Raw genomic sequence first — 25,622 nt, 5'->3', positions numbered from 1 at the left:
TTAGTGTCAGTGCTGTGGTTGTTGTGTGTCAAAATGGTTTATATCATCGGAAAGACGAGACTCTGAATTTTCATTTGATGTGTAGTGTGTCGAGGTGCATGACAGAGGGGCACGCACACATGGCTGTGATATGATTGTGACGTCGTAAAATCGTTGTTATGTACCGGGACCAGTACGTGTGCATGTTAGAGCGCTGAGCAGATCAACATTACTGAGGCCTTCGCCTTTCTTTATTTTGAGTTATTGTGTGATGGACACAGGTGGCTGTTTATGTGTTGGTTCATTTTGTGTCTTAATATTGCTTGGTTGCTAATTAAGGAAAAAAATAATTAAAGGGCATCAATTAAAATTAAGGCAAGGAGTTAATTAGCAGCAAAATCTGGTTAATAATTAAGAGAAGGGTTGGAATGAAAACCTGCAGCCACAGTAGCTCTCCAGGACTGGAGTTGGAGACCCCTGCAATAAGGAATGGGCAGCAGTGCTGGGTGGGACATCATACAATCGCAGGTCACACTGCGCTTGTAAGCAGATGTTTATTTCAAGAATATTTACATTTCCCTATGCGGCTGACGCTTTTATCCAAGGCAACTTTCAACATTTAAGATACAAATTAGTTACATTTCTTCTTGGTTTTCCAATTGGAGCACAGGCTGGTCAAGTGACTTGCTTATTCTCACACAGCACCAGCAGCGGGATTTGAACCCACAACCACCGCATTTCCCGACTGGTCACCCAGCCTGCCAGCAGCCGCACCACCTGCACTTCAGAATAGGTAATCCACGTAAAGTTAAGGATGTTTCAGGTCTGACCAGTACTTGGATGGGAGACCATCTAGGATAGCTTAGGTTGCTGCTGGAAAAGGTTCTGGCGAGGCCTGCAAGGGGCGCTTACTCCGAGGTCCAAATTTGGATCTGAAATACCCCGGTGCAATGACAGGGACGATGTGTGCTGTAAAAATGGTGCTGTCCTTTGGATGAGACTTAAAACTGAGGTCCTGACTGTCTGTGGTCATGAAAGACCCCCTGGGTATCCTTCAAATAGAGTAGGGTGTATCCAAATGTCCAGGCTAAATCGCCCACCGTGGCCTAGTCATTCTGACCCCCTTAATCATCCCTTGTCTCTAATTTGCTAACTGTCTATCAACTAACAGCTAATACAGCTAATGTGTGGTTAACATACTGGCAAAAAAATGGCTGCCGTTGCAGCATCCAGGTAAATGCTGCACATTGGTGATGGCTGAAGTGGCTGCCCCCTCACTGATGCACTTGGAGCAGTGAGAAAAGAGCTATATAAATGGAAAGAATTATTGTAGAATAGTATATATATAAAAAATACACACAGATAACGGTGTACTGCACGATAACGTGCAGTGAATCCACTTGACTTGACCATTCCTAGTCTTCATTCTCTTTCTCTGTACGTTTATCATGCGCTTGCTGCTTCCTGAGCAGCTCTTCTTTTCTCCACCCTAGCGGCCCGCTGATTCTTTTCCTTTGTCTGCATCTTTTTACGTTAAAACTGATTAAGTTAGTTTTCATGTTGCAATTAGTACGTTTTCTTTATTTTTTCACTTAAGCTGGCACTTAAGTCTTCAATCTTCCTCAAGACTGATTAGCAATTGTGGTAGGGAGTGAGAACGGCGCCCATACACATGCGCCGCACGGCCATCCTGCTGCACGCTTTCGAGAGTCGATTCTACAATAAAATAAAAATAGTAATAAATATGATCACCCCAAAAGCGGACGGTAGACGTCACGTAGTATCTGTGTACCAAATTTCAAGTCAATAGGTGAAACGGTTTGTGAGCAACAAGTGATTTAAAATCCAAGACAGACAAACGAACAGCCACGGTAGTGTATTAAGATAGATAGAGAGATAGAGAGAGAATTCATCTTTAATTCAGATTTTTTTTTTCCTTCCTTTTTGTCCATTCTGGTTCTTGGAGACATACTCTTCCATAAAGGTCCTTCACCCTGCTTGTAAACGGTTTCACATGCAAAAGAGGAACCTTTGTCACTCATCACAACGTCATTCCATACAAAGGACTTTAACCAGTCTGCACGACAAGTAAAAACGCAGCAAGTTCACAAAAGAACGTCGACGCTCTGGCTTAAGATGTCGAGCGCTGAAACCTGAAAACCCTGAAGAAACATTAGCATATGAAGGGATGATCCGATCCGCGGAAGGGAAAAAAAAAAAAAATCTGCTTTAAAAATAAACAAACACCATAAAAAATGTAAATCCAAGAGGCTACTTAAGACCTCCAAGCGAAGGCACTGTCATCCACGCACAATGGCAGGCATTGTTCCGAGCCTCAAAAGGAGGATTTCAAGCACTGGGACATTTGGTCAAAGGAGCATTAAATGTCAGGTTCCCCCTAAGAACACAACACAGTCTTTTGCGAAAAGGGTTGGGGGGGTGTCAGGGCAAAAATGCCAGCTGGGGGAGGCCCACTACCTGAATCCATCTCACTTGGGCTATTTGCTCACTTCATCATCTTTTCCCAGCACAACGTGAAGTACAATTGCCACAGTGTTTTGACGAGGTGAGCCCAGACAGGCATGGCGATTCATTTAGGGAGGTGGGGTGAACCCGCCAAGTGCTTTATAGTGCGATGTGTTAACCACCAGAACAAAACTGTTCAATAGAAACATCCTTCCATAGTGACCAGCATCCCAGGATGCTTTAAACGGTTATTATATTTTTTTCATTAAATTGGAGTGTTCATCGTGTGCGGAGAGGACTTCATCTTATTACAGGGGATGTTAAAAAAAGAAGACAGAGTTCCATCCATTTTCTAATCCACATATTTAGTTGCATAAAATGAAATGGAAAATATCTGAAAAGAGTGGATGAACAGAACGGCATCCTGAAAAAACACCAACTTTTAAACTGAGCCAATTCTCGGATTTAGCATTCAAAGTGTGTCCTGTGAGTCAGCATATCAATAACTGAAACAATTCCACACGAGATGGTAAAATGAGAGTAGCACGCCTCCTCAAATGAAATGAGGAGCTCAATTAGCACTAATTAAGAACTTGGCGGGAATGTAAACTCTTGGGGGTTCCAAGGTGCGCTAAAACAATGGCACATTAATGACGAATATGGAATTCCTCACAGTACGCTGAACACGCGACAGCACAAACCAAACTGAACAGGTTAAGCAAATGTAACCAAATGAGGCGGCGGTCAGTTCTGCACGCCAGGCAGTGTGTCAAACAGAGCGGGGAGATCACATGACACGCACTGTACTGCTCTCCAGGCCAACAATCCACCTGGAGTCCCGTGGGGCGCAGACAGCACGGTGGCAGGAAGGCTGCAGCTTTACGCTCAACGGGCATGTCAAAATGTAAAGAGGCCGGCATAGGAGCAGAAAACACACCAAGTTAGAACTTAAAGTACATAAAATATAAAACAATGCACACACCTCCACCTGGTCATATGACTCCTATTGGACCACAGTACATCATATCATCATGTAAAGCATATGGGGATCAGCATTAATACAGAAAGGCGCTATACATCCCAAAGGCTGACCGGTGTCCTGTATGGCTGTCTCACCAGAGGACTCACAGAAAGCAACTTAAACTTCTTCTTTCAGCTGCTCCCATTAGGGGTCACCACAGCGGGTCATCTTTTTCCATATCTTCCTGTCCTCAACATCTTGTTCTGTCACCCCCAGCACCTGCATGTCCCCCGACTCACCACATCCATAAACCTTCTCTTAGGCCTTCCTCTTCTCCTCTTGCCTGGCAGCTCTATCCTTACCATCCTTCTCCCAATACACCCAGCATCTCTCCTCTGCACATGTCCAAACCAACGCAATCTCGCCTCTCTGACTTTGTCTGCCAACCGTCCCACCTGAGCGGACCCTCTAATGCACTTGTTCCTTAACATGTCCATCCTCATCACACCCGATGCAAATCTTAACATATTTAAAGATGGTTGTCTGAAAAACCCAAGTGCTCTGTTCGAGCCACATCAGCAGCGGCATTCTATGACCCCGTGCAAGTCACTTCACCCATTGGGGGGCTCCCAATGTACAACCAACACTGTACCACTAAAATGACTTGGAGTGAACCTCCCAACTCCCCAAATAAAAATAATGTCTCATTTAATCGGATTACAGGTCACAGGAGGCCAGAGCCTATCCTACCAGGATCAGACACCAGGCAGGAACCTACCTTGGGTGGTATGCTAGTCAACCACAGGGCCCATTCACATGGCCAGTTTAGACCATCAAATAACCCAAACTTGCATCTACTTGGATGCGGAGGAGATGTCACACAGACTACAGCAGGACACTGACCACCTCACCAGAGTCACGGACGTCCTCTGTGAGCGAGCGAGCGAGCATTTTCACCAGATAGAAGTTCGGTGCTATCCCCGTGCATCTCTGACCTGGAAGATGCCTTGGACAAAAGAGCTTTGGCTAAACAGAAACATGAAGCTGCAGGAATCAGAGGCAACCTACAAAAAAACTGATCTCAAGCTCCTTTGTGCATAGGAAAAGTATTCTATTAATAAAATTTATAACCAGGAGGACACAAAGAGTACAGATAAGAGAAGAAAGGGGCCATTACTGGAGTCCCTCAGGGGTCTGCTACTTTTTCAGATGTAAATTAATGACACCGATTCTAGGGTCACTGTGAAATTTGCTGAAAAATGTTACAAATTGAACAAACAACACACAATGATGAGGCAAGAAGACCTGGACAATCTTCAGAACTGGACGAACACATGGAAAATGGAGTATAATGTATAAAAGTGGAAAGTACTACACGTGGGCAAAAGGAACATCAAATATAAATACAGGATAACAGACACGGAGCTACAGGAAGCAGCCTCTGGAAAATATTTAGGCGTTCATGTTGAAACAATGTTTTCATCATCTAAGCAATGTGCAGAAGCAATTAAAAAGGCAAATAAAGTGTTACATGACGTCATAAAAGCTGTTTAATATAAATCAAGGGATGTTCTAATCACACAGTATAACTCCTTAGTGTGACTATGTCTGGAGTCCTATGCGAGTTTCTGGTCACCAAAATCCAAAAAAGACATAGCAGCACTTGGTTGCTCTCCTCTGCACAGCTTCAAGTGTGTTATTTGACAGACTCCGAGAATTAAACCTGGTTAGTTTCAGGCAGACGAGACTGCATGAGGACCTCATTCGGGTCTTCATAATCCTCCATGGCATTGATAAAGGAGATCAAGCAGAATCCTTTCAACTATTTGGTACACTATATTAAATCACACCCCCAACCCGAGGAGAAACGGACTTTTCACATGACCTTAAGGGGTTCGAGCACAGGGTCAGCCGTTGTAAAGCACCCCCTGGAGCAACTTTCAAGTTCAGGGCTTTGCTCAAGCAACCAAAGGAGAAGGACCCCCTTCTGGCACTAACGGCAACTAGAAGTGTGAATCACGTACTCGAGGACACCAGTGGGAATTAAGAGGAAGTGCATCTAGGACTGAAACCTGGAAGTACTTCTTTACATAAACAAATGTGGGTATCGGGAACAAACTACCGATGGACATGAAGCAGAAACCCTTGACAACCTTTCAGGAGTCTCTGGATGAGATGCTGGGACAGCTTAGCTATTAGCTATACAAACGAGCGACAAATGGACTGAATGGTCTCCTCTCATTTGTCAAAGTTCCAGTGTTCTTATATAAAATAACTGAAATGTGTTCAGGACTAGAAATTGTCCACCCATCCAGGAGCTAAAACAAACAGTTCCAGACACTCCGAGAGATGAACACCCCACAGGCTCTCCGGAGAGTCAAAAGTACCAAACGTAGCATTCAAAAAAAAACAAAAAAAAAACCATTACAAACAACTTGGAGAAACTGCAGCAACTGGGACTTGGTACGTGCAATTCAAAGCATGTCCTAGATGGAATTGGGAGTTACATAGGAATCAAGTGTATATAGCGCCTTTCACAGCCAGCACATGCACCAGTGCTAGAGGACTTCATCTCATTCCAAACCCTTCTCTTATTGCAATCCACCAAATCAGACTGAAAACTCCAGCTGGGGACATTACTGGACTGTAGGGAGATTGGAACCTGTGCACCTACAGACCACCATCTCCACCAGAACTACAGTCAGTCTCTAGTGGAAGTCTTCTCAAGCCCACTGCCTCCTGCTGTGCCTCGTACTGGCTGGACAGTCACCCCATTTACTACTTAATGTAAAGTTTCACTAAAGCGATGAAGACGAGACAACCACTTTAGCAGATCAGCCACCGAAGCCGGCCATTCTACGTCTTTTTGGGGTCTTTATTTTACCTTTCTCCTGCTGCCATCACTTGGAACGTCTGCCCTCACATCCATTTTCTGAAGCCATTTAATTCAGGTTTTGGTAGTGAAGGGGTGAGTTCTATCCTGGCAGTACCAGGTTAACCAACTCTGGATGGATGGGGCAACCCTCTGCCATCAGGGCACAATAATTCATAGCACCACCAAATGGCAGGTCTCTAGAAAGACAAAACTAGACATGGGTGAACACGTAAACTGTACACAAACAGCAGGCATCTTTTTAGACTACCCAGTACAAACTCATGTGATACTGTAGAATTCCCGCGAAGGGGTGGGTAGCCATTGCCGTAGGTCACCAGGACTGAGAGTGTGTCTCTTTGAATCAACTGTGGACCCCCCATGAAGTTTACTTTCTCCATCATACTATTGAATGGAGTTTTTGTTTTCCCGTCCTACTGTCACCCGACCTTTTCCACAATTCTAATGTTAATAAACTTGTATTGTCAGAATTGTTGTGCTAACCAAATGGAATTCCCCATTGCACTGTGTGTTGGCTGTACATGATTTACATGCATAAAATTCAAATTAGGTTCATCTGCATTATAAATATGAGCTTATTACAGCACTTTGAGCCTGTAGGCTACATCCACACTACTACACTTTGTTTAAAGTCTCCGTTTTCACCTTTCGTCCACAATACCCTTGCATTTTTCAACCCCCCCAACCAAGATTTTTGAAACAACTCGTTTACCTCTCAAAACACCAGCTCAGCACTGAAATATGGATGGATGAGAAATGGTGAGAAAGCAGACTGTAATCTCAATCCAATTTATTCATGCTTATTAGGTAGCCCTTCCCTAATTGGATCATGCTCATTACAACACCACCGCATTCCCCAATTGGTCATCCAGCCTGCCAGCAGCCACAGCACCTGCACTTCAGAACAGGTCACCCACCTGAAGGTAAGCCTGTTCAGGCCTGGTCAGTACTTGGGTGGGAGACCATCTAGGAAAGGCTTGGGTTGCTGCTGGCACAGGTGTTGGCGAGGCCAGCAGAGGGGCACTTACCCTGTGGACCGAATGTGAATCTCCACGACCCAGCGCAGTGACAGGGACACTGCGCTGTAAACATGGTGCCGTCCTTCGGATGAGACGTAAAACCAGGGTCCTGAATCTCTGTTATAAAAAGATCCCTGGGCATCCTTAATAAAAAGAGTAGGGAGTATCCTGATGTGCTGGCTAAACTGCCCACTGCAGCCCCCTAATCATTCCCAGTCTCTAATTGGCTTACTATCTCACCTACTAGCGAATGTTTGCCGAGCACACTGGTGCAAAACAAATAGCTGCTGTTGCATCATCACTCACTGAAGTGCCTTGAGTAGCGAGAAAAGCGCTATATAAAATGTAAAGAACTATTACTTATCTTTCACAGCAGAAGGCCATACTCCAACAAAGAGGAATTGCGTTCCATGGAGCTTGTTGTGTTGCTTACCAGCATGCATCTCAAGTGCCCCCTTTAGTAGTTTGAATGCTGCATACATAAAAAAAAAAAATGAACCGGCTGCTACAGTATAACGATGAGTCCTGTGGCCAGGAGTGTTACCGTCCCTTTAAGGACTTCTCTACCAGCGAGTGCATGCCCTGTGTAAGCAAACAACTACATCATATGGGCTTTCAGTCGTTTTAGTGTGGATGGAGACGCTTTTGTAAACGATATGAAGACTCAAGTGTGGACAGAGACCGTTTTGTATTTAAAAATGCCTCAGTGAAAACGTAATAAAGAACTGAAATTCAAACTCAGGCTCTTTACACGGAGAGGCAGCAGTTTACATCATGATTGTAAAGAAAAATACCATTTCTTTAATTCATTGCTGGATTTAAGCACCACATCAACTAAAGCTGGTTCATCGGTGTTGTAGCCTGGTCCCTTAATATAATGGGAGGGGAAAAAAAAGGAAGTATTAGGCAAAACTTGCTGTATAAAGCTCAAAGAAATGAATATTCAATGGAGAACCATTCCCTTGTCCACATGGGTAGACCAGTGTTAAGACCTGGGCCCGTATTTATCAAGCTTCTCAGTGTATGGGCCGAGTGGTGGCTCTGAGATTAGGGATTTGCACTGGCAATCAGAAGGTTGCTGGTTCGAATCCCATAAATATCAAAAGTGACTCTACTCCGTTGGGCCCTTGAGCGAGGCCCTTAACCTGCTCTGTCCCGGGTATGACGTTGATCTGCATCCATCCCTGCATGTAGGCCCTCCATCCTGCAGGGAAAAACCTGGGGGCTGGTGGCAGAATTGACATTCCAGCCACCATAAAAAAAACCTCACACTGTTTCATTTCACGTGAACTAGTGTGGTGCTGAGGCGTCACCCGTTGCATGGCTACACTCGGGTCCTAATCTGGGATCCCGAGTTGGTTTGTCATGTGGTAGGTGCAGCAATGGAGCAATGAAATGGCCTGCGCCACCTCCACCTACTCAAAGCTTCATGATGCTCCAACAATGATGGATGGATTAAAAGGCAGAAGTCTACGTGACCATCATCATCATCAAGTCCTTCCGTGAGAACCCGAAATCCAAAGAGGACTGTTTTATTTATGTTAGGTAGAATGCCCAGAGGGGACTGGGCGGTCTCATGGTCTGGAATCCCTACAGATTTTATTTTTTTCTCCAGCCGCCTGGAATTTTTTTTTTGTTTTTTCTGTCCCCCCTGGCCATTGAACCTTACTCTTATTCTATGTTAATTAATGTTGACTTATTGTGTCTTTTATTTTTCTATTCTTTATTATGTAAAGCACTTTGAGCTACCGTTTGTATGAAAATGTGCTATAGAAATAAATGTTGTTGTTGCTCCTAACCTCTCTCAGCGCATGAAATTAGTCCTACCTGGCTCAAAATCCTACAAGTGACGCAAGTTAAGCCAGGCCTACTCTTGCACGTCAGAGTACAAGCAAGTTTTCCGAAGTTACAACATGACTCGTGGAACGTTGGAGAGCTTGTGAGAATTTCCAATTGGCTAGGAGCTGCCAGAAGATGGCGTTTGAACAGAGAACGGTACGCACAACCCCTGGAAAAGCTGAATGTGTTGGACACGCTGGACAACAATGAACTCTTAGAAGGAGATCAGTCTGAATGAGAGGGAATACTACTTAGAACAAATCTTGTACATTATGCGATTGCTCCATCTATTCGGCCTAGCCAAGTACCGCCAGCCAAGGGGATAGTGTAACGTTACGTGTAAAACGCCGCTTTGCAATACCGAAATTCTAAGTCGGTCACAACCAAGCACTTCTCAAATTCTGCACCAACGTTTGAACGCCCTCACTCACAGATTCACACGCTGACTCTGCACTCCATGGCAGGTGACGTTTCATGGTTATATAAATATACCCGCTGTCAGGCTTTACTCTCATTCATTGTGTCCACCTCAGAGTTTATTGGCAATTTGGAAAATCATGGATAATATTGTAACGTTACGTGCAGCTTAGCGCAAAACACTACCTTATTACATTTTCCTTCTTCCTTGATGATGATCATCATCTTCATCTTTGAGGTGAAAGCCTCAGTGTTAGAATCAAAAAACTACAAAATCATCATCATAAGTGTCCAACTGTGGAAAGTGGTGCTGTAAAATTGCGACGTCATTCTTTCTCAGACATGCATTCCTACTCTCAGCTAGGACTGGTTCCAAGGCGCGTCAGAAACACTTCACGTTTTTCTCGGAGGTCAGACAAGTTCTTTTCCTAGAGTGCCTTTCAGCGCAATTCTGAGTTGCTTGATAATTGAAGGGCCAGATGGACAACTTCAGCTCCAACTGTACGACTGAGAACGGGCCGAAAGAATGAAGAACTGCCAGATTCCATTGAGCATAACAGCCAGATGACGCCTCCAGCTACAGCCCTCTTCTAAATGGGTGTGCCTTGAGTGGTCATGTAATGTAACTGACTGAGTGGAAACGCTTCCGACAGGAATTGCGTGGGCTTTGGGATATCAACGGGGTCCACAACATGGTGCCTGCAGTGTTTAGAGGTACCAAGAAGCAATGGCAGGGTTTTTGTGGGTCAACAGCAGCACAGTACCACCAAAACACTGCAGTGTGCTGGGCCAGGAGAATGACATCAAGAGAGGCCCAGCGACTCAACAAGACAATGATTAAGAGGACAGGCTCAGGTATGCAACGCCTTCTGACCTGCTGGAGGTAGCAGTGGAGCAAAACCAATGGCCACCAGGAACAGCACTGAACATCCTCTGTGACACACACCAGCATGGAGGATTTTCTGCCAAAAGACTACAGCAGAAATGTGTCAAGAAACACTACTGGTCTCCTTCACACTTACAGCCATGCACCTTTTATAGTGCCTTGCTGAGACACTGAAGGGCACTCTTAACGACCAAGTGAGAGTTTTTCCTTCTTCTCTATGTAGTTCTTTACGTCCGTTTGAAGGGGCCAGTGGATGTTGTTTTTGTCAAATTTCATGAGCGTCTGTAAACAGGCAAATTATCCCTGGTGGCAAAGTTCAGTCTATTTGAAACAGAGCACCAGTGCAAGTCAAGACTGGCAGCAGCGATGGCATCTTGAAACCACCGTCATCTGCCAAGGGTGACCTATAAAAAGGCAGCTACAGCAGCGAGGCTGTGGCGGAGTACGAGGTACGTCACATCTTTTGAGGACAGCCACAGACGTGGCCACTGTCTGACACAACTACACTTCAGAGACAGCCCGATAATTAATTGGAGACAGAAACCAGCATCAACACAAAACACACACCTCACCGCCTCAAAGGCCCGCCCGCCCGCCTGTCCTGTGTCCCACGGCGGATGCCTACTGCTGCTTAGTCTTTACAGTGGCAGCGAGTGTAGGACTAAAGACATCCCATCTTCCATGAAGCCGACTTTTTAAACAAGTCACACTAAACCTAGAAGTTTACAGGTTAGGTCTTACTGCGCCTTTATCTTCACATTATATAAGAAACCATCTACTTGCCAGTGTCAGAATTTTTTTGTTTCAACTGCCAACACTACACTCTGAGTGCCCACTCTGTTGGGCAAAAGACATAATGAGGAAGGGCTTGGGCATTTAAAGGGTTAACTCACGACAGACAGACAGCCACTTTGAGGTCCTTGATGGCCCCTTCTTTTCTTTTCTTCTTCTTTCGGCTGCTCCCGTTAGGGGTTGCCACAGCGGATCATCTTCTTCCATATCTTCCTGTCCATCACAAATTTTGATTCCGTGTTTGGAGTCACATTGTGACACTGCAACGTATAACTGCCGGTGAGTGAATATCGTTTCTTTATCTCTAATAAATAAAACGACTTTCTCGAATGATTTGTTAATTGTCATAGCAAAAGCTATTCTAACGGAAAACTGTAAACGTTTTAATACGAATGGCATATCAAGATCTCCTTTGGTGCCTCAGGTTATCCCCTGAAGATGTACTTCATTACCTTTCTTGTCGCCTTGTTCGACCAATTTTGAATACAACTAATCTCGTCCTACTGCACAGCCCGTCACTCAGACATAAATTACGCAATAACATTACGATGCGTCCTTCTATCTACAGTAATTCGGCCGGTGGAAGACCAGACGGTGTTAACAGTGGTAGATATTCTTCATGATATTTGTAAGCTGATGTTTTCATCTTCTGCACCATCACCACCAACTGTTTCAGCAGAGTCTATTGATACGCATTTCACCAATTTGCCGTGTAACCGCTCGACAATTTTCGCATTCATTCATTTGACTTCATCGTTTCTCGGTGCTTGGACTGCCCGTGTACTCATTTCTTCTGTTGATACTCCTTCGGGATGAAACTCTTCAATAAGATTTGGACATAATAAGTCTTCTTTAATTGGGAACTTAAAGTGAGGAAAATGTATAAGAGCAGAGAGTGCAGGAACTGTGTCTGTCAAAAGCATTCACACGATTGAGAGGTGAGAGGACAGCGGGCGAGGGCCGTTAACCAGAAATGGCTGAGAGGAGGGCGGGACTTGAGAAAATCTCTTGCCAATAGTCTCGTCTAAAGATTTTCTTTTATAATAGAGAGACCATTTAACATAGGAGGGCTATGGCAGGGATTTTGGGACCGTTTTGGTCAGGTCTATATAATGAAGGAGACGACAGGGTCAGCCTACCACAGCAGAACACCCTCATACAGGAACAGCACGGCAAACACACGTCCAAGAAACAACATCCGACCCCATTTTTTGTAAAATTGATCTATTTGTAAGGAATGTTGTGCGATTTCAATAAAATCAATAAAATAATAAAAAAAAAAAAATGAAACAACCAAAGCCTCCATATTTGTTGAAGAGTGAGCAGTGACAACAGAAGCAACATCCATTTATAGACGACACCTCGGCCCGGCAGTTTGGGCAACACAACGAGCCAAAACACTTTTTCCATCTCAAGAAGCACAAAACAGGCCAGACAACACTCGAGACCCAACGAGAGGTCAGCAGGATTCATCAGCACCATCCTTGCAAAACAAAACAAGTTTAAAAAAAAGCCGAGGGCTCACCTTGAAGATAAAATTGTAAAATCGCCACCGTCCAGCAGTCGCATTTTACAGAAGAGGACTCCATTGACGAAGGGGACAGCCGTTAACTCCTCCAGAGTGAAGCTGATCTGAAACTTGAACTTCTTTTTCTTGGATAAAAACGCCATTGACCAAGCAGTCCCTTGGGATTAAAAGCAACGATTTGCGCAAAGGGTGCTGGTCGAATTGAAGGTTGAAAGAAAAGAAAAAACAAAAAAAGATACAACTCAAATAACAAAACCAAAAATTAAAAAAAAAAAAAACTAAATAAAAAAAGAATTTTTTAAAACATGAAGAAGAAGTGTCAAGTTCAGGGCAGGGTAGTTAACCGGGAGCCTGGAACGTTTTGCTGCTTGTGCTTCGATTCAACATCGCTGAGAGTTCGGCAGAGACGTCCGGGTGCAAATCTGCAGAAAAATAAAAGAGGGGGGAGGAAAATGCGTTAAGACGATAAAGTTCATCACTTACAAACAAAATGACATCAGGACAGTCAAAGAGAACAGTAACCGTCTCTGGAATCAACGGGCAGGAGAGCTGCCTGGCGTCTGAACAGCACGGAGGAGGATGAATGCCAGGCTGAGTTTGACCTCGACTTGCCAATTCACGCCCGCTGGATGGTTCTCTCTCTCTCTCTCCATTGCCTAATGATGCCAGTCTGATGTAGTCTGCCGAACATCAGTGTAACAAGAAGGGGGCTCCACCGAGCTCCAAACCCCAGTCCCAAAAAATACCCAACACCATCACGGGTTCAAATAACGGATTTTTTGTTTTAATCCACCAAGCACAGCCAATCTGAAAAATGATAAAACTCTCCCCTTTCCTTCTGCCTCCCGACTCTGACCCTCCGAGGTAAGGCAGTGGACTGCTTTAATATTAATACTGGGCCCAGTACAGCGACTCATGACTGGTGGGGGTACTCCCCAAATGCAACACTGCCCCTTGCAACACCCAGGGACCCCAACAGGGTTGCCCTTCTAGACTCCAGTTCCCATGAACCTCTGCAGGTGTGTAAGCTGGGATGCCTGCACCTGCCCAGTGCCACCTAACATTTGGATGATAGAACTGCTCCCGGCCTCCAGCTTCTGCCTGTCCATCCCCTGGTACCTTCCGTTTTTGTCCCAAGGTCGTCCAGCCAGGATGCCCATCTGTCATGCCATGGCACACAGTCTCACGTAACAGAAGAGTGAAACTTCAATGCCACTGCATTCCCTCAGCTGCCACCGTCTGCAGCCGATGCTGTGACCCCCTCACATGAGGCACTTTAACTTAAAGGTAGATTTTGCACTCCCGAGTGCCTGTTTTGTTTGTTACCCTAACTTGTCACTATCATTAAAAGGTGGCAACCCAGCTGGCACCCCGACACTTAAAAGTATTGACGTCTCGAAGGAATGCAGGCCGACTTTGTTTTTCCCCCTTTCCTTGTTCTCGGTTGCTTTTGATGAGTGCACCTACTAATCATTCTTATACTACAGTATAACCTGCTTTGGATGTTGATTTGGATAAAGGTGTCTGCTAAGTGAATAACAACACTGCCATGGTGCTTCACAGACTCAAGCCACTGGCGTTTTCAAGCTTCGACAAATGGAAGCCCCGCTCACAATAAAGCCCTCAGGTGAGTCAGTAGTGCCATTCAAACCAATATTTCTTATATAGCGCCTTTGCACAAGGAGTATTTTACTAATCGTCTACAGACAAGCTCTTTCTATTACTTCTACGGGGGGCTCCCAGGGAAGCCCCCCTTTTGTAGTGTGCCCCCATGCGTCTTCCATAATTTAACGTGCAGGTCCTCCTAAGCACGTGCACGTGCGCGCGCACACACACACACATCGTCACAAATCGCTCTGCCTCCTTGAAGTCCACCCGGAAGGCGACTGAAACCCACGCTGCTCCTGTTGCCATGGTGTCCGCCTTGAAGTGTGCAACGGAAAGCGTAACAGCTCGGCAAAAAGGAGAAGAAAACAAGCACCATTTTAAAAAAAAAATGCAGAAGACGATTGCATATCACTGCATAATCAGAATGGCGAGGGGATTTATAGAACAACACGGGGCTGCAGAGACCCTGACTGGAACCTGAAATCGCCTCCAACAACCCACTGCTCATCTGTGGCCCTCCAAATGACAACCTGGAAGCAGCACAGCCGTCATCAAGCAGAAGGTCAGGACGTGAAGCAAAAACAAAATCACCAGCTGGTCCTGAGCTCTGGTCCACACTGCGGCAGCCACACCACGTCTACCCCCTAAGGTCAGCCTCCCCTGGTGGTCAAACGCCAACAGCAGTGACCCTGAGCCTGTCACTTGACCTGCCTGCAAGACACTTGTCACACTTGAAATGAGCTGCACTTCATTTTTGGTAGTTGTGCAGCTCTTGGTATAACGTGGGATTGTAGAAAGGCACTATATAAAATAAGGCTGATTTGTACTGCTCCCGACTCCATTAAGATCGGAAATACCACTCGTCATGGTGAGGAGCCCCTCGAGAGAGAATGCCAACCTCTCAAGGCTCCTTCAGACTTAACATCCACTGACCAGCCTGCAAACTCAACTTCATGCCTCGGGACTGGGCACAAGGAAGGACAAACCCCGGCTGGCATGCCCAGTTCATTTCACGATGGCACATTTAGGAGTTACAGATCACCTCAGTTTGATGCACACCTTCAGGACCAAATGGACCAAAGGAAGAAGATGGCAGAAAGCAGCCAGGCAAGGATGTGAAGCCGAGAGGCAACGGCACTGGCGGCAGGGGCAGCAACACTCGGAGGGCCAGATGTTTCCAACTATCATGTCATGCCATGGGTGTCAGACTCCTTGTCTTCCTTAACCTGCAGGGTTTCTTTAAATGAAAGTTTTCATTACGATGATTTTTTTTAGCGGGCGGCACGGTGGCGCAGTGGGTAGTGCTGCTGCCTCGCAGTTAGGAGACCCAGGTTCGTTTCCTGGGTCCTCCCTGCGTGGAGTTTGCATTTTCTCCCCGTGTCTGCGTGGGTTTCCTCCCACAGGCCAAAGACATGCAGGTTAGGTGGATTGGCGATTCTAAATTGGCCCCAAGTGTGTGCTTGTGTGTGTCCTGCGGTGGGTTGGCGCCCTGCCCGGGATTGGTTCCTGCCTTGTGCCCTGTGTTGGCTGGGATTGGCTCCAGCACACCCCTGTGACTCTGTGTTCGGATTCAGCAGGTTGGAAAACAGATGGATTTTTTTAGCCGTTGTGAATTTTTTTCCATGCAGACAGACACAATAAATCCCAACACCACAATTGATGGCGGCTGTAAAAGAGGGGTGTCAGAGACCTCTGGAAATGTGCTAATTCGCAGGGCTTAGCTAACAGAAAGCCGAGTGCAGGAGTCACAGTCAGATGACTGCCGATATGAGACTGTTGAATTCCAGTATTTTATATTTATTTAACGTAAACAAACAAACAAACAAACATGCTGTCAATAAACCAATATGGTGGAAATAAAAGTCTGTCGTGAACGGGCAACCACTTCTGGCTGAGGGCGAGACCTCATTAAACTTTCTCACAGTGGCCATCAGTTATTTTACAACAAACTCCAGAGATCCCACTTGGAAAAAGGGTCATGCCGAACACTAGAACAGTTTAATTTCCTTTTTCTGGCTTTCTGCGATGCCCATCTGCGCTGCCACCCACCACCTGATCAGGGCACCAAGCAGTCCCTACTTTGATGGATTGTAGGCCAGATGACCATCATCTTCTAATGCTTCCATGTGAAGCCAGATAGATAGACAGGTAAAGCACTATATTAGAGTAGATAGATTAATCCCAAGGGGAAATTCACATTAGGGGGCTGGGTGGTCTCCTGACCTCAGAACCCCTGCAGATTTTGTTTTTTCCTTCAGCCCTTTGGAGTTTTTTGTTTCTTCTGTCCTCCATGGCCATCAGACCTTACTTTATTCTTTGTTAATTAGTGCTGCCTAATTTAATTTTTATATTTTGTCTTTTTTCTTCCTTCATCTTGTAAAGTACTTTGAGCAAATTCATTGGTATGAAAACGTGCAAAAGAAATAAATGTTTTTGTTGGAATTGGAAAAGTACCTGGGGTTTACGGTACCGGCATTTCAGGATTTGTTGTTACCGGACGTCTCCGATTTCCTCTCAACTTCTCTCTACACTCGCCACTGCAGTAGTGAAATAACGTCCACTCGTAGACTTCACGAAATGAAACAACACGCTTTGACACAATCGGAACTTGACGGGTAACGAGGGCAGCGGTGCGTATGGTGGGCGCGATGGGGTGGCGCACCAGGGAGGCTAGAGTAAGACAGGTTTGGGTTTTGGCGGTATCCATTATTTGCTTGGGAACCATTTTAGTAACCAAAAGCTGATCCTATCAGAACCGATCCAACACAACTTTCACCCGGAGTCGGTTGGGAAATGCTGCAATGTCAAGCATAAGCGTACGGTGGTGTCACACAGTGGACATTTGGCAAAGTTCCTACCCCGAGGCCTCACACAGAAGAGACAGGACCAACTTAACTCTTACAGGGCTGATGTTGACTTTTGTCAAAAGGAGGAGCGGACGATGGTAATCAACGGTCAACTGTGACAAAACCCACCATTACGTTTTAGATGGACTCTCATTGCTAGAAGGAAAAGTTCATTGGTTGGACCGAGATTCCCTGCACTCTCGTGAGTAGCAAGGCGCACGCAACGGCAAAAATGGCGCCGACGTCTGGCGAGAGATCAAAACGAAAGTGTTGCCGATTATTATCTCCGAACTGGACTATGACTTGTCGGACTCAAGTTTTTGATACAAGGGATCGAAGATGAATGCGAGGTTCCAGCTTCAGCTGATCGGTCCCCAGCTAGTCGTGGCACTGAATGTTCGCCAGGGAGGACTGCCACTTAACAATGATAAGAGGTAGAAACCAGATGGCAATGCACTGCGACAGCCTGGCAGCAAGCAAGCCGCACATTCTTGGCAAACTTGACAGCCACAGCATGCAGCAACAGACGTACATTTACTTCCTTACTTTGGCGGATGCCTTCATCCAAAGCGACTTACATCCTCCATGATACAACTGGCTCCATTTTTCTTTTGGTTTTCTAATTGGAGCACAGACAGGTCAGGTGTCAGTAGCGGAATTTGAACCCACCGCTTCTGGGTTTGAAGCCCAAAGCCTTAACTGCCACACCACACAGTAGTAACACAATGCAGGTTTTAGATTTCTAATTGTTCTGCATGTAAATAAGTTCTATTTATTTTCCCCCCCGAAGTGGTTAACACCACAGCCTTACAGACTCGGGAGTCCAATACCAGCCTGGTCAGGGTCTGTGCAGTTCCTGCAGGTTCTCCCCATGCCTGTGCCTTCTTATTCTGCAGGTTCACCAGTCTGCTCCCACATCCCGGGAATCCATATTGTCAGGTGTGACAGAACATAATAAATTAACACAATTTCTATAGCGCTTTCATAGCAGTTCAAAGACAGCAGGGAGCCACTTCAGCCATCACCGACCAGGATGACAGGAATGTAAGCCATTCTTGCGCCAGTGTGCTCTCCACACATTAGCTATTAGTTTGGGCGAAGGGGTGAGACAGACAGACAGTTAGGGGGCCAGAATGGGCATTTTAAATAGGGCATCAGCCCTATGTTGGCTGGGATTGGCTCCAGCAGACACCCCCGTGACCCTGTGTTCGGATTCAGCGGGTTGGAAAATGGATGGAAACTCCCTACTCCATTTTTGAAGGATGCCCGAGAGATCTTTTACGGCCACAGAGAGTCAGGACCTCAGTTTAACATCTCGAACAAAGGAGAGGATGGCATCCCTGTGACTGCACTGGGGCATTGGGGTCCACATTCAACCGCAGGTTAAGCAATGCAATGCTTTCCCACCCAACTATCGACCGGGCCCAAACATGCTCAGCTTGAGGGGGATGACCTGTTCGGAAATGCGGGTGAGACAGTAAATGAGGCCGTGCCACCTCAAAATGGCTGCAGAGGTCAGATGGGTATTTTCTAAACCTGCCCCTTCCAATGAGACGTGAAAACCAAGACTGGATGGGATGCCACATTCCCTTGGTCAGCTTAGGACTATGAAACAGAACTGAAGTCTTTTGCATCAAGCGATGTGCCACCATGCATGTGCCCATTATCCAAACCCGCATATCCTGAGGAGGTTTACTAAGGAAGCTGGAGCCTATGCCAGCAGCCCTCCCCATGTCCAAAAACATGCAGGTTAGTGAAGTGGGGTGTAGTTATTAAGGCTTCAGAATTCAAACCCTGAGGCTGTGGGTTCAAATCCCCCCCACTGACACTGTGTGACCACCAGCAAGTCACTTCACCCGTTTGTGTTCCAACTGGAAAAAACAAAATAAATGAAACCAACGGTACCTTAAATGTCGTACGGCACCATCTGGATAACGACGTCGCCCAAATAAACATAACTGGCGACGCTAAATTCTCCCCGAAGTGTGCGTTTCCATTTGAGCATGGTCACCCTTACATTCATTAGAAATGAAAACTCCGGATGCCACATCAAAACGGGCATAGCCGTCACAAGTCTTTCTGTACCTTAAAGTAGGTTATGCTGCCAAGAATGGTGCCAATGCACAACATCAAAATTTGATGCATTTGTGTTAAATGTCACTCCACTCTACAGCTCTGCACTGCGATCGTCTCGTCGGCCCACCAAAAACACTGCTGGATATCCAGAAGCCCGGCCGCTCCCTTTAACTCCAAGGCATCTCAGGGGTGTTGCCGTCCACCTTGAACTTCCAGGACCGATCTATCAAGACTCGGGACTCACAGACAAAACCCGCTGCACCTTCACACATCCCTGGAACCTGTTGAACCCTGGGGGCCCAGCAAATAATTTACACAAGTCACCGTGCCAACCACACCCACCCAAACTCGTAAAGTGTCACATGTCAATCTGGCAGCACATCACTTTTGTCACTCGTGCCCATCTATTCATTTTCTGTGCCACGTTCTCTTCAAACATCTGCGGCGCAGGAGACGAGTTCACAGAATATCACTCAATGAGCCATTGAAGGACACTTGCTTCAGCAAACTTGTTTGAAAGGCACTATAAAATAATTATAAATCACTAACTATAAAAAGAAAAAATAGTTATAATGCTCTGTAAAAAAACAAAAATAGGCACAACACACTAACTCGGATATAGGAGGTGTGGAACTGGATGAAAAGTTTGTATGCAAATCTAATGTCACTAAATAAACAAGTGTCAGAGGGGTTAACTGCGAGGACTGCCAGCTCCCGTGTCCCTGGTTCAAATGTTATCTTGGCCAGTGCCTGGTCCTGTATGGAGGTGACTGGCACTCTGCCTTGCATTAAATGTTACCTGGACTGGCACCAACTCTTTCTCCAACGCCTAACTGGGTAAGTAGGTTACACACCGGATGGATGAGAAGCGGACCCCACAATGTCACATAACAGCGTCACTTGCTATTGACGAATAATCCTAATCGAGCAAACTATGTATTTAGAAAAAGAAAAACAAACAACACGCACACACACACGGCAACTGCAAAATAAATAACAGAAGAGATTCGTAAACCCAAAGAGACAAAGTCGGCTGGCGTACTGAGCCAGAAGAAATGCGAAAGAAAGAGACGGCTCAGTGCGCGACCGTCTCGCTCAAATGCCGAAGACAGGACAGGCTAGCCGGCGGTGAATCAGACTGCGCCTCGCCGAGGCGGACTCTGGCTAGCAGTCGGTGGGTCGGTCGGTTGGTTCCCCAGCCCTGCCTGTTATCCCCCCGCTTTGTCTATCGATGTCAGCCGCGGCTCGGAGGATCAAGGAAGGCGCACGCCAACAAACCCCAAGCCGCGGGTGAGACGAAGAGGCGGTAGCAACTCCTACGCGAGCCTCTCGGCGGACTTCGTCCCACCAGAACGCCGTTTGCGGGCTCCCCGCGTGCCGCGCAGCGTTCTCTCTGTCTCTCTCTCTCTCTCCAGAGTACAAACCTGCAGTGCTCGCTTGTAACGCCGCTCATCAAGCTCCGCTGAGGGAGAGCCGTTCCTCTTGCAGACTCCAAATCCAGGTTCAATGTCTTGCAGACGCCCCGACCGGGACCGAAGGCGAGCTGGCGTGCTTGGAGAGCGGGCTAACTGGAAGGAAAAGCCGCAAACAGCCCCAGAGGCGACACGGTATAAGTGAAGAGCGACAGAAGCGGGAGCAGCGAAAGCGTGTAATACAATCCACACGGGACTCTGACGAAGACTCTGAAGCGAAAAAGAAAAACGAAGGAGGGGACGAAAAAAATAATAAAAAATCCCGCAGTGTACTGAGCAGAATTCACCCTCTAGTGCCCGCACTTGAGCAACGCTGAAGAGCATAAATCAGTCCAGTTGTCTCCTCGCCCCTCCCCCTCCGTTGTACGAGCACCGCCTCCGTCTGTCTTCTCGCGCCTGCGCGCTTGACGTTCTTCGACTTGCTTGGAAAATCGAGCATCTTGTGCGCGCGCGTGGCACGGAGACACTGGACACAGATGTGCGCAGGCGCTGGCATTTCATTCGCGCAGGTGGCAGATGTGTTACATGGCATAAATTCCCAAAACAAGGAAGAGGGGCGCCTAAACCAACTCGAGCATCAGTTACTGAGACTGGACACCATTCGTATAACGGCACTCACCTGGCCAGTGGTCCACACAGCCGTGTATGGGTAGTATTAAGGCGACAGACAGCGCCAGTCCTTGGAATATCGTGAGCCCCCCATTGTATGTATGGCTTTAAAACTGAAGCACTAAACCGATGAAAATGTTACACCACGTCGATCGACTGCCTTCTCAAGGAGTTGGTGTAACAGTTGGCGTCAGTGTCTCAAATTGTGGAATTCAGGTGGCATAGAAGGGGACGTACTTCGGGGCTGTAATAAAGGGTACAAGTGACCCTACCGGTGACGGCTACCTCATGAGAGTAAAGCAGCTGTCATATTTACACAAAGGTGAGTCTGATGTACACCGGGGCTTTGAAAGAGCAGGATGCCATGCCGTTTAAAGCAGATAATGTACCGCGGTGTTTTATTTATAAGGATCGAGTGGTCACAGTCGTATACTGCTGTGGGTACAGCGGATTCAGAAAGGCTTCAGCTTTAGACCCCCAGAACCACTTTCTGTACATTTCATTGTGTAGTGGACTATTTTAAAATTGATACACATCTGCCAGTTTTGCCCTTCAATCTCCACTCAATAATCCAAGACAAAGTGACAGCATGTTTTCAAAAAGGTTTGCAGATTTGTTAAAAATCCATCTATACATCCATTATCCAACCCGTTATATCCTAACTACAGGGTCATGGGGGTCTGCTGGAGCCAATCCCAGCCAACACAGGGCGCAAGGCAGGAAACAAACCCCAGGCAGGGCGCCAGCACACCACAGCTGTTAAAAATCAAAAACTGAAATCTCTCATACCTTAAAGTATTCAAGCCATTTGCTGTGACACTTCACATTGTGCTCAGGTGCCTCAGTTTGCTTTAATCGTCCTTGAGATGCGTCCAGAACTTCATTGGAGTCCACCTGTGGTAAAGTGAATGGATTGGACATCACTTAGAAAGACACATGTGTACCTAAGTAGAGAAGGTCCTGTAATTCACACTGCAGGTCAAGACAAAAACCAAACCATGAAGTCCAAGGACCTCTCTGTAGACCTCCAGGATAAATCAGACTGTGGAAAGACGCAGATTAGGGCTTAAAAGGGGATAAAAGCATTTCTAAAGCTTTGACTTCTCTCAGGAGCAGTGACCCCAATAATTCTGAAATGGAGGAAGATTGGGACCAACATCTACCAGTCTATTATGTAGTGCATTCAGTATGTATTAATCTATCTAAATCTTATAGCAGAGCAACCACAGAAATCTGTCTATCTATTATATAGTGCCTTTCACATCTATCTATCTATCTATCTATCTATCTATCTATCTATCTATCTATCTATCTATCTATCTATCTATCTATCTATCTATTATATAGCGCCTTTCATATCTATCTATCTATCTATCTATCTATTATATAGTGCCTTTCACATCTATCGAGGAGTGTAAAGGGGGAGTAGTGGTGGTCTTTATATTATAATGAATTGTTAACTTTTTGATTATATTATTTATGTGCGGAGTAGGAGGAGTGTAAAGGGGGAGTAGTGATGGTTGTCTGATATACAACTTTTTGTTTTATCTTGAATATTGGGATTATTTGTCTTATGACTGTGTATATTGTTAATGTTCATAATAAAGGTCATTTTAAAAATAGAAATATCTATCTATCTATCTATCTATCTATCTATCTATCTATCTATCTATCTATCTATTATATAGTGCCTTTCACACCTATCTATCTATCTATCTATCTATCTATCTATCTATCTATCTATCTATCTATCATATAGTGCCTTTCACATCTTTGTCCTGATGGGGTTTGCATGTTCTCCCTGTGTATATGTGGTCTTCCCTCTGGGTGCTCCAGTTTTCCCACATGCTTTCCTCCAATGACTGCCATCCCACGCAGAGTTGGTTCCAGAATAGCCTCCAGCTCCTCATGGCTCTGAATTGGATTAAGCAGGTTTTAGACTTCAATGTCATTATGTTGAGATAAAACAGAAAACACCAGGAGGTGAAACACAAACTCAGCAGGATGAGGACGCCCACCCCAAGCAGTACGTCCCTAGAAATGCACACACTTACTTACACCTTTGTCTACAGACTTGTAAACTGAGCTTCTCAAATCTCCTAATAATATGAATATAACACTGATGCTCACTTCATTCAGTTCAGGGTCATGGCGGGTGGTAGCCTGCCCTGGCAGCACTGGACTCAAGGAAGGAACAAACCCTGGATGTGAGGCCAGACCTCCGTAAAGCAGGCTTTCACTTACACTCTGGCCCAACAAACCTCAGCGGGCAACTACTAATCTGTAAGATTTTTTCAGGGTGTTTTATGGGTTATGGGGTGGTGTGCTTGGAGGTTCAGTTCCTGTGCCCAGTTGTTGTTCACGTGGAGTTTTTATGTTCTGTGCAGGTTTGGTTGACTGGTGATTTCAAATTGTTCCTATGTGTGTTTGTATGGGTGAGCACCAAGTCCCCCCACCCCACCCCAAACCCTCCCAAATTCACTTCTCCTAGCTTCTAATGCTGCCAAAGAAGGCTCAGGCCCCTGTAACCTTAACTCTAATTAAAATGTAATTTATTCCCTGGAGTGTATGCCAGTTCATTATGGTACACGTGAACACCCACCCTTACGTGTCATGAGACAAGAGGGCTACCTCTTTATTTGATGGTCATATCTGTTATTTCAAAGTGTAAGTGTTATTCATGGGGTCTTACTTTATACACATTGAAGGTTCAGAGTTTTGGGAAATCCGCCAGCGTCACGCCGCCTTCAGATGAACGAAGTGCGCGTCCTAATCCTGCCCTTGTGCGCCCTCTGCCGACAACTCGGCTCACTGCGTGGTCTGTTAAATTGATGACGTCGCAGCCATCCGCACACGTTCGCCGCAGGGTCGTCTCGATCTGCTGCTTCGCCTTTTCACAGACCCTTAGGTCACTTGATTGCATGGCCACTTTATTATTTTATTGTTTAGTGTTTAAGGAACTTTCATTCTAAGAGCCAATCGGTCAAGAAGGAGGTCAAGTGCCTCAGGAATAGTAAAGGGAAATTATTAAAAAAAAAAAAAAGGGAAATTAAAAGATACAGACAGTGAAATAGCGGATTCCCTAAACTTACATTTTTCTGAATGTAAGTTAGCAAATGGATAACCTCCCAGAGGTAACTGGGACTATTAAGGAAGTACTGAGGGATTTGGAAATTGTAGACAGAGAAGAGCTGCGGAGATTAAATAGGATGAAATCAAACAAATCACCAGGAGCAGATAATATTCACCCTCGAGTTCTTAAGGAGTCTAGTGAGTTCAGATATAAACCCTTGACACATATTTTTAGGAAGTCACCGCACACTGGAGAGATTTCGAAGGACTGGAAAATGGCAAATATCATCCCATTATATAATAAGGGTGACCGGGCCGATCCAAGCAACTATAGGCCAGTAAACTTAACATGAATCGCAGGAAAAGTAATGGAAGGAATTCTTAAGGATAAGATTGAGCAACACATGGCAAGGACAGGAGTTATTAGGAGCAGTCAGCGTGAGCTCAGAAGAGGGAGGTCGTGTTTTACTAACAGGCTGGAATTCTAAGAGGAGGCAACAAAAGGATACGAGCAAGTGGATCAGATGAGATTATTTATCTGGACTTTCAGGAAGCATTTGATAAGACGCCACATGAGAGGTTGGGCCTCAGACTAAAATAAGTGGCAGTTCAGGGTGTGGTGTGTAAATGGGTGCAGAATTGGCTCAGACACAGGAAGCAGAGGGTGATGGTGTGAGGAACCTCATCAGAACTGGCCGATGTTAAGAGTGTGGTGACCAGCAGGGGTAAGTGTAGGGGCCACTGCTATTTTTAATATATATAAATGATTTAGATAGGAGGGCGGCACGGTGGTGCAGTGGGTAACACTGCTGCCTCGCAGTTAGGTGACTCGGGTTCACTTCCCGGGTCCTCCATGTGTGGAGTTTGCATGTTCTCCCCGTGTCTGCGTGGGTTTCCTCCCACAGTCCAAAGACATGCAGGTTAGGTGCATTGGCGATTCTAAATTGTCCTTAGTGTGTGGGTGTGTGTGTGCCCTGCGGTGGGCTGGCGCCCTTCCTGGGGTTTGTTTCCTGCTTTGCACCCTGTGTTGGCTGGGATTGGCTCCAGCAGACCCATGTGACCCTGTAGTTAGGATATAGTGGGTTGGATAATGGTTGGATGGATTTAGATAGGAATATAAGTAACAAGCTGGTTAAGTTTGCAGATGATACCAAGATAG

At 45.9% G+C, this 25,622-nt stretch overlaps 1 protein-coding gene across 2 annotated transcripts in view; it reads right to left on the bottom strand.

The window, feature by feature from the left end:
• LOC120536039 (protein FAM102A-like) overlaps nucleotides 1–21,102 on the bottom strand; it is a 122,624-nt gene extending 101,522 nt beyond the window's left edge. Inside the window, exons 1-2 of one of the 2 annotated variants that reach the window (XM_039764349.1) lie at nucleotides 20,735–21,102; nucleotides 12,778–13,202 (exon numbers count right to left, since the gene is read on the bottom strand). In XM_039764349.1, the coding sequence (XP_039620283.1) occupies nucleotides 12,778–12,923 (146 nt within the window). In that variant the 5' untranslated portion in view covers nucleotides 12,924–13,202; nucleotides 20,735–21,102. Of the gene's footprint in view, nucleotides 1–12,777; nucleotides 13,203–19,319; nucleotides 19,400–20,734 lie in introns of those variants that run through there. The other variant, XM_039764350.1, reaches the window with a different exon arrangement.
• Nucleotides 21,103–25,622: the final 4,520 nt, after the last annotated feature.

Source organism: Polypterus senegalus, chromosome 9 (assembly GCF_016835505.1).
Source record: "Polypterus senegalus isolate Bchr_013 chromosome 9, ASM1683550v1, whole genome shotgun sequence".
Lineage (NCBI taxonomy): Eukaryota > Metazoa > Chordata > Cladistia > Polypteriformes > Polypteridae > Polypterus > Polypterus senegalus.
Note: the sequence above shows the minus strand (reverse complement) of the source record. Positions and strands in the feature narration are given on the sequence as shown.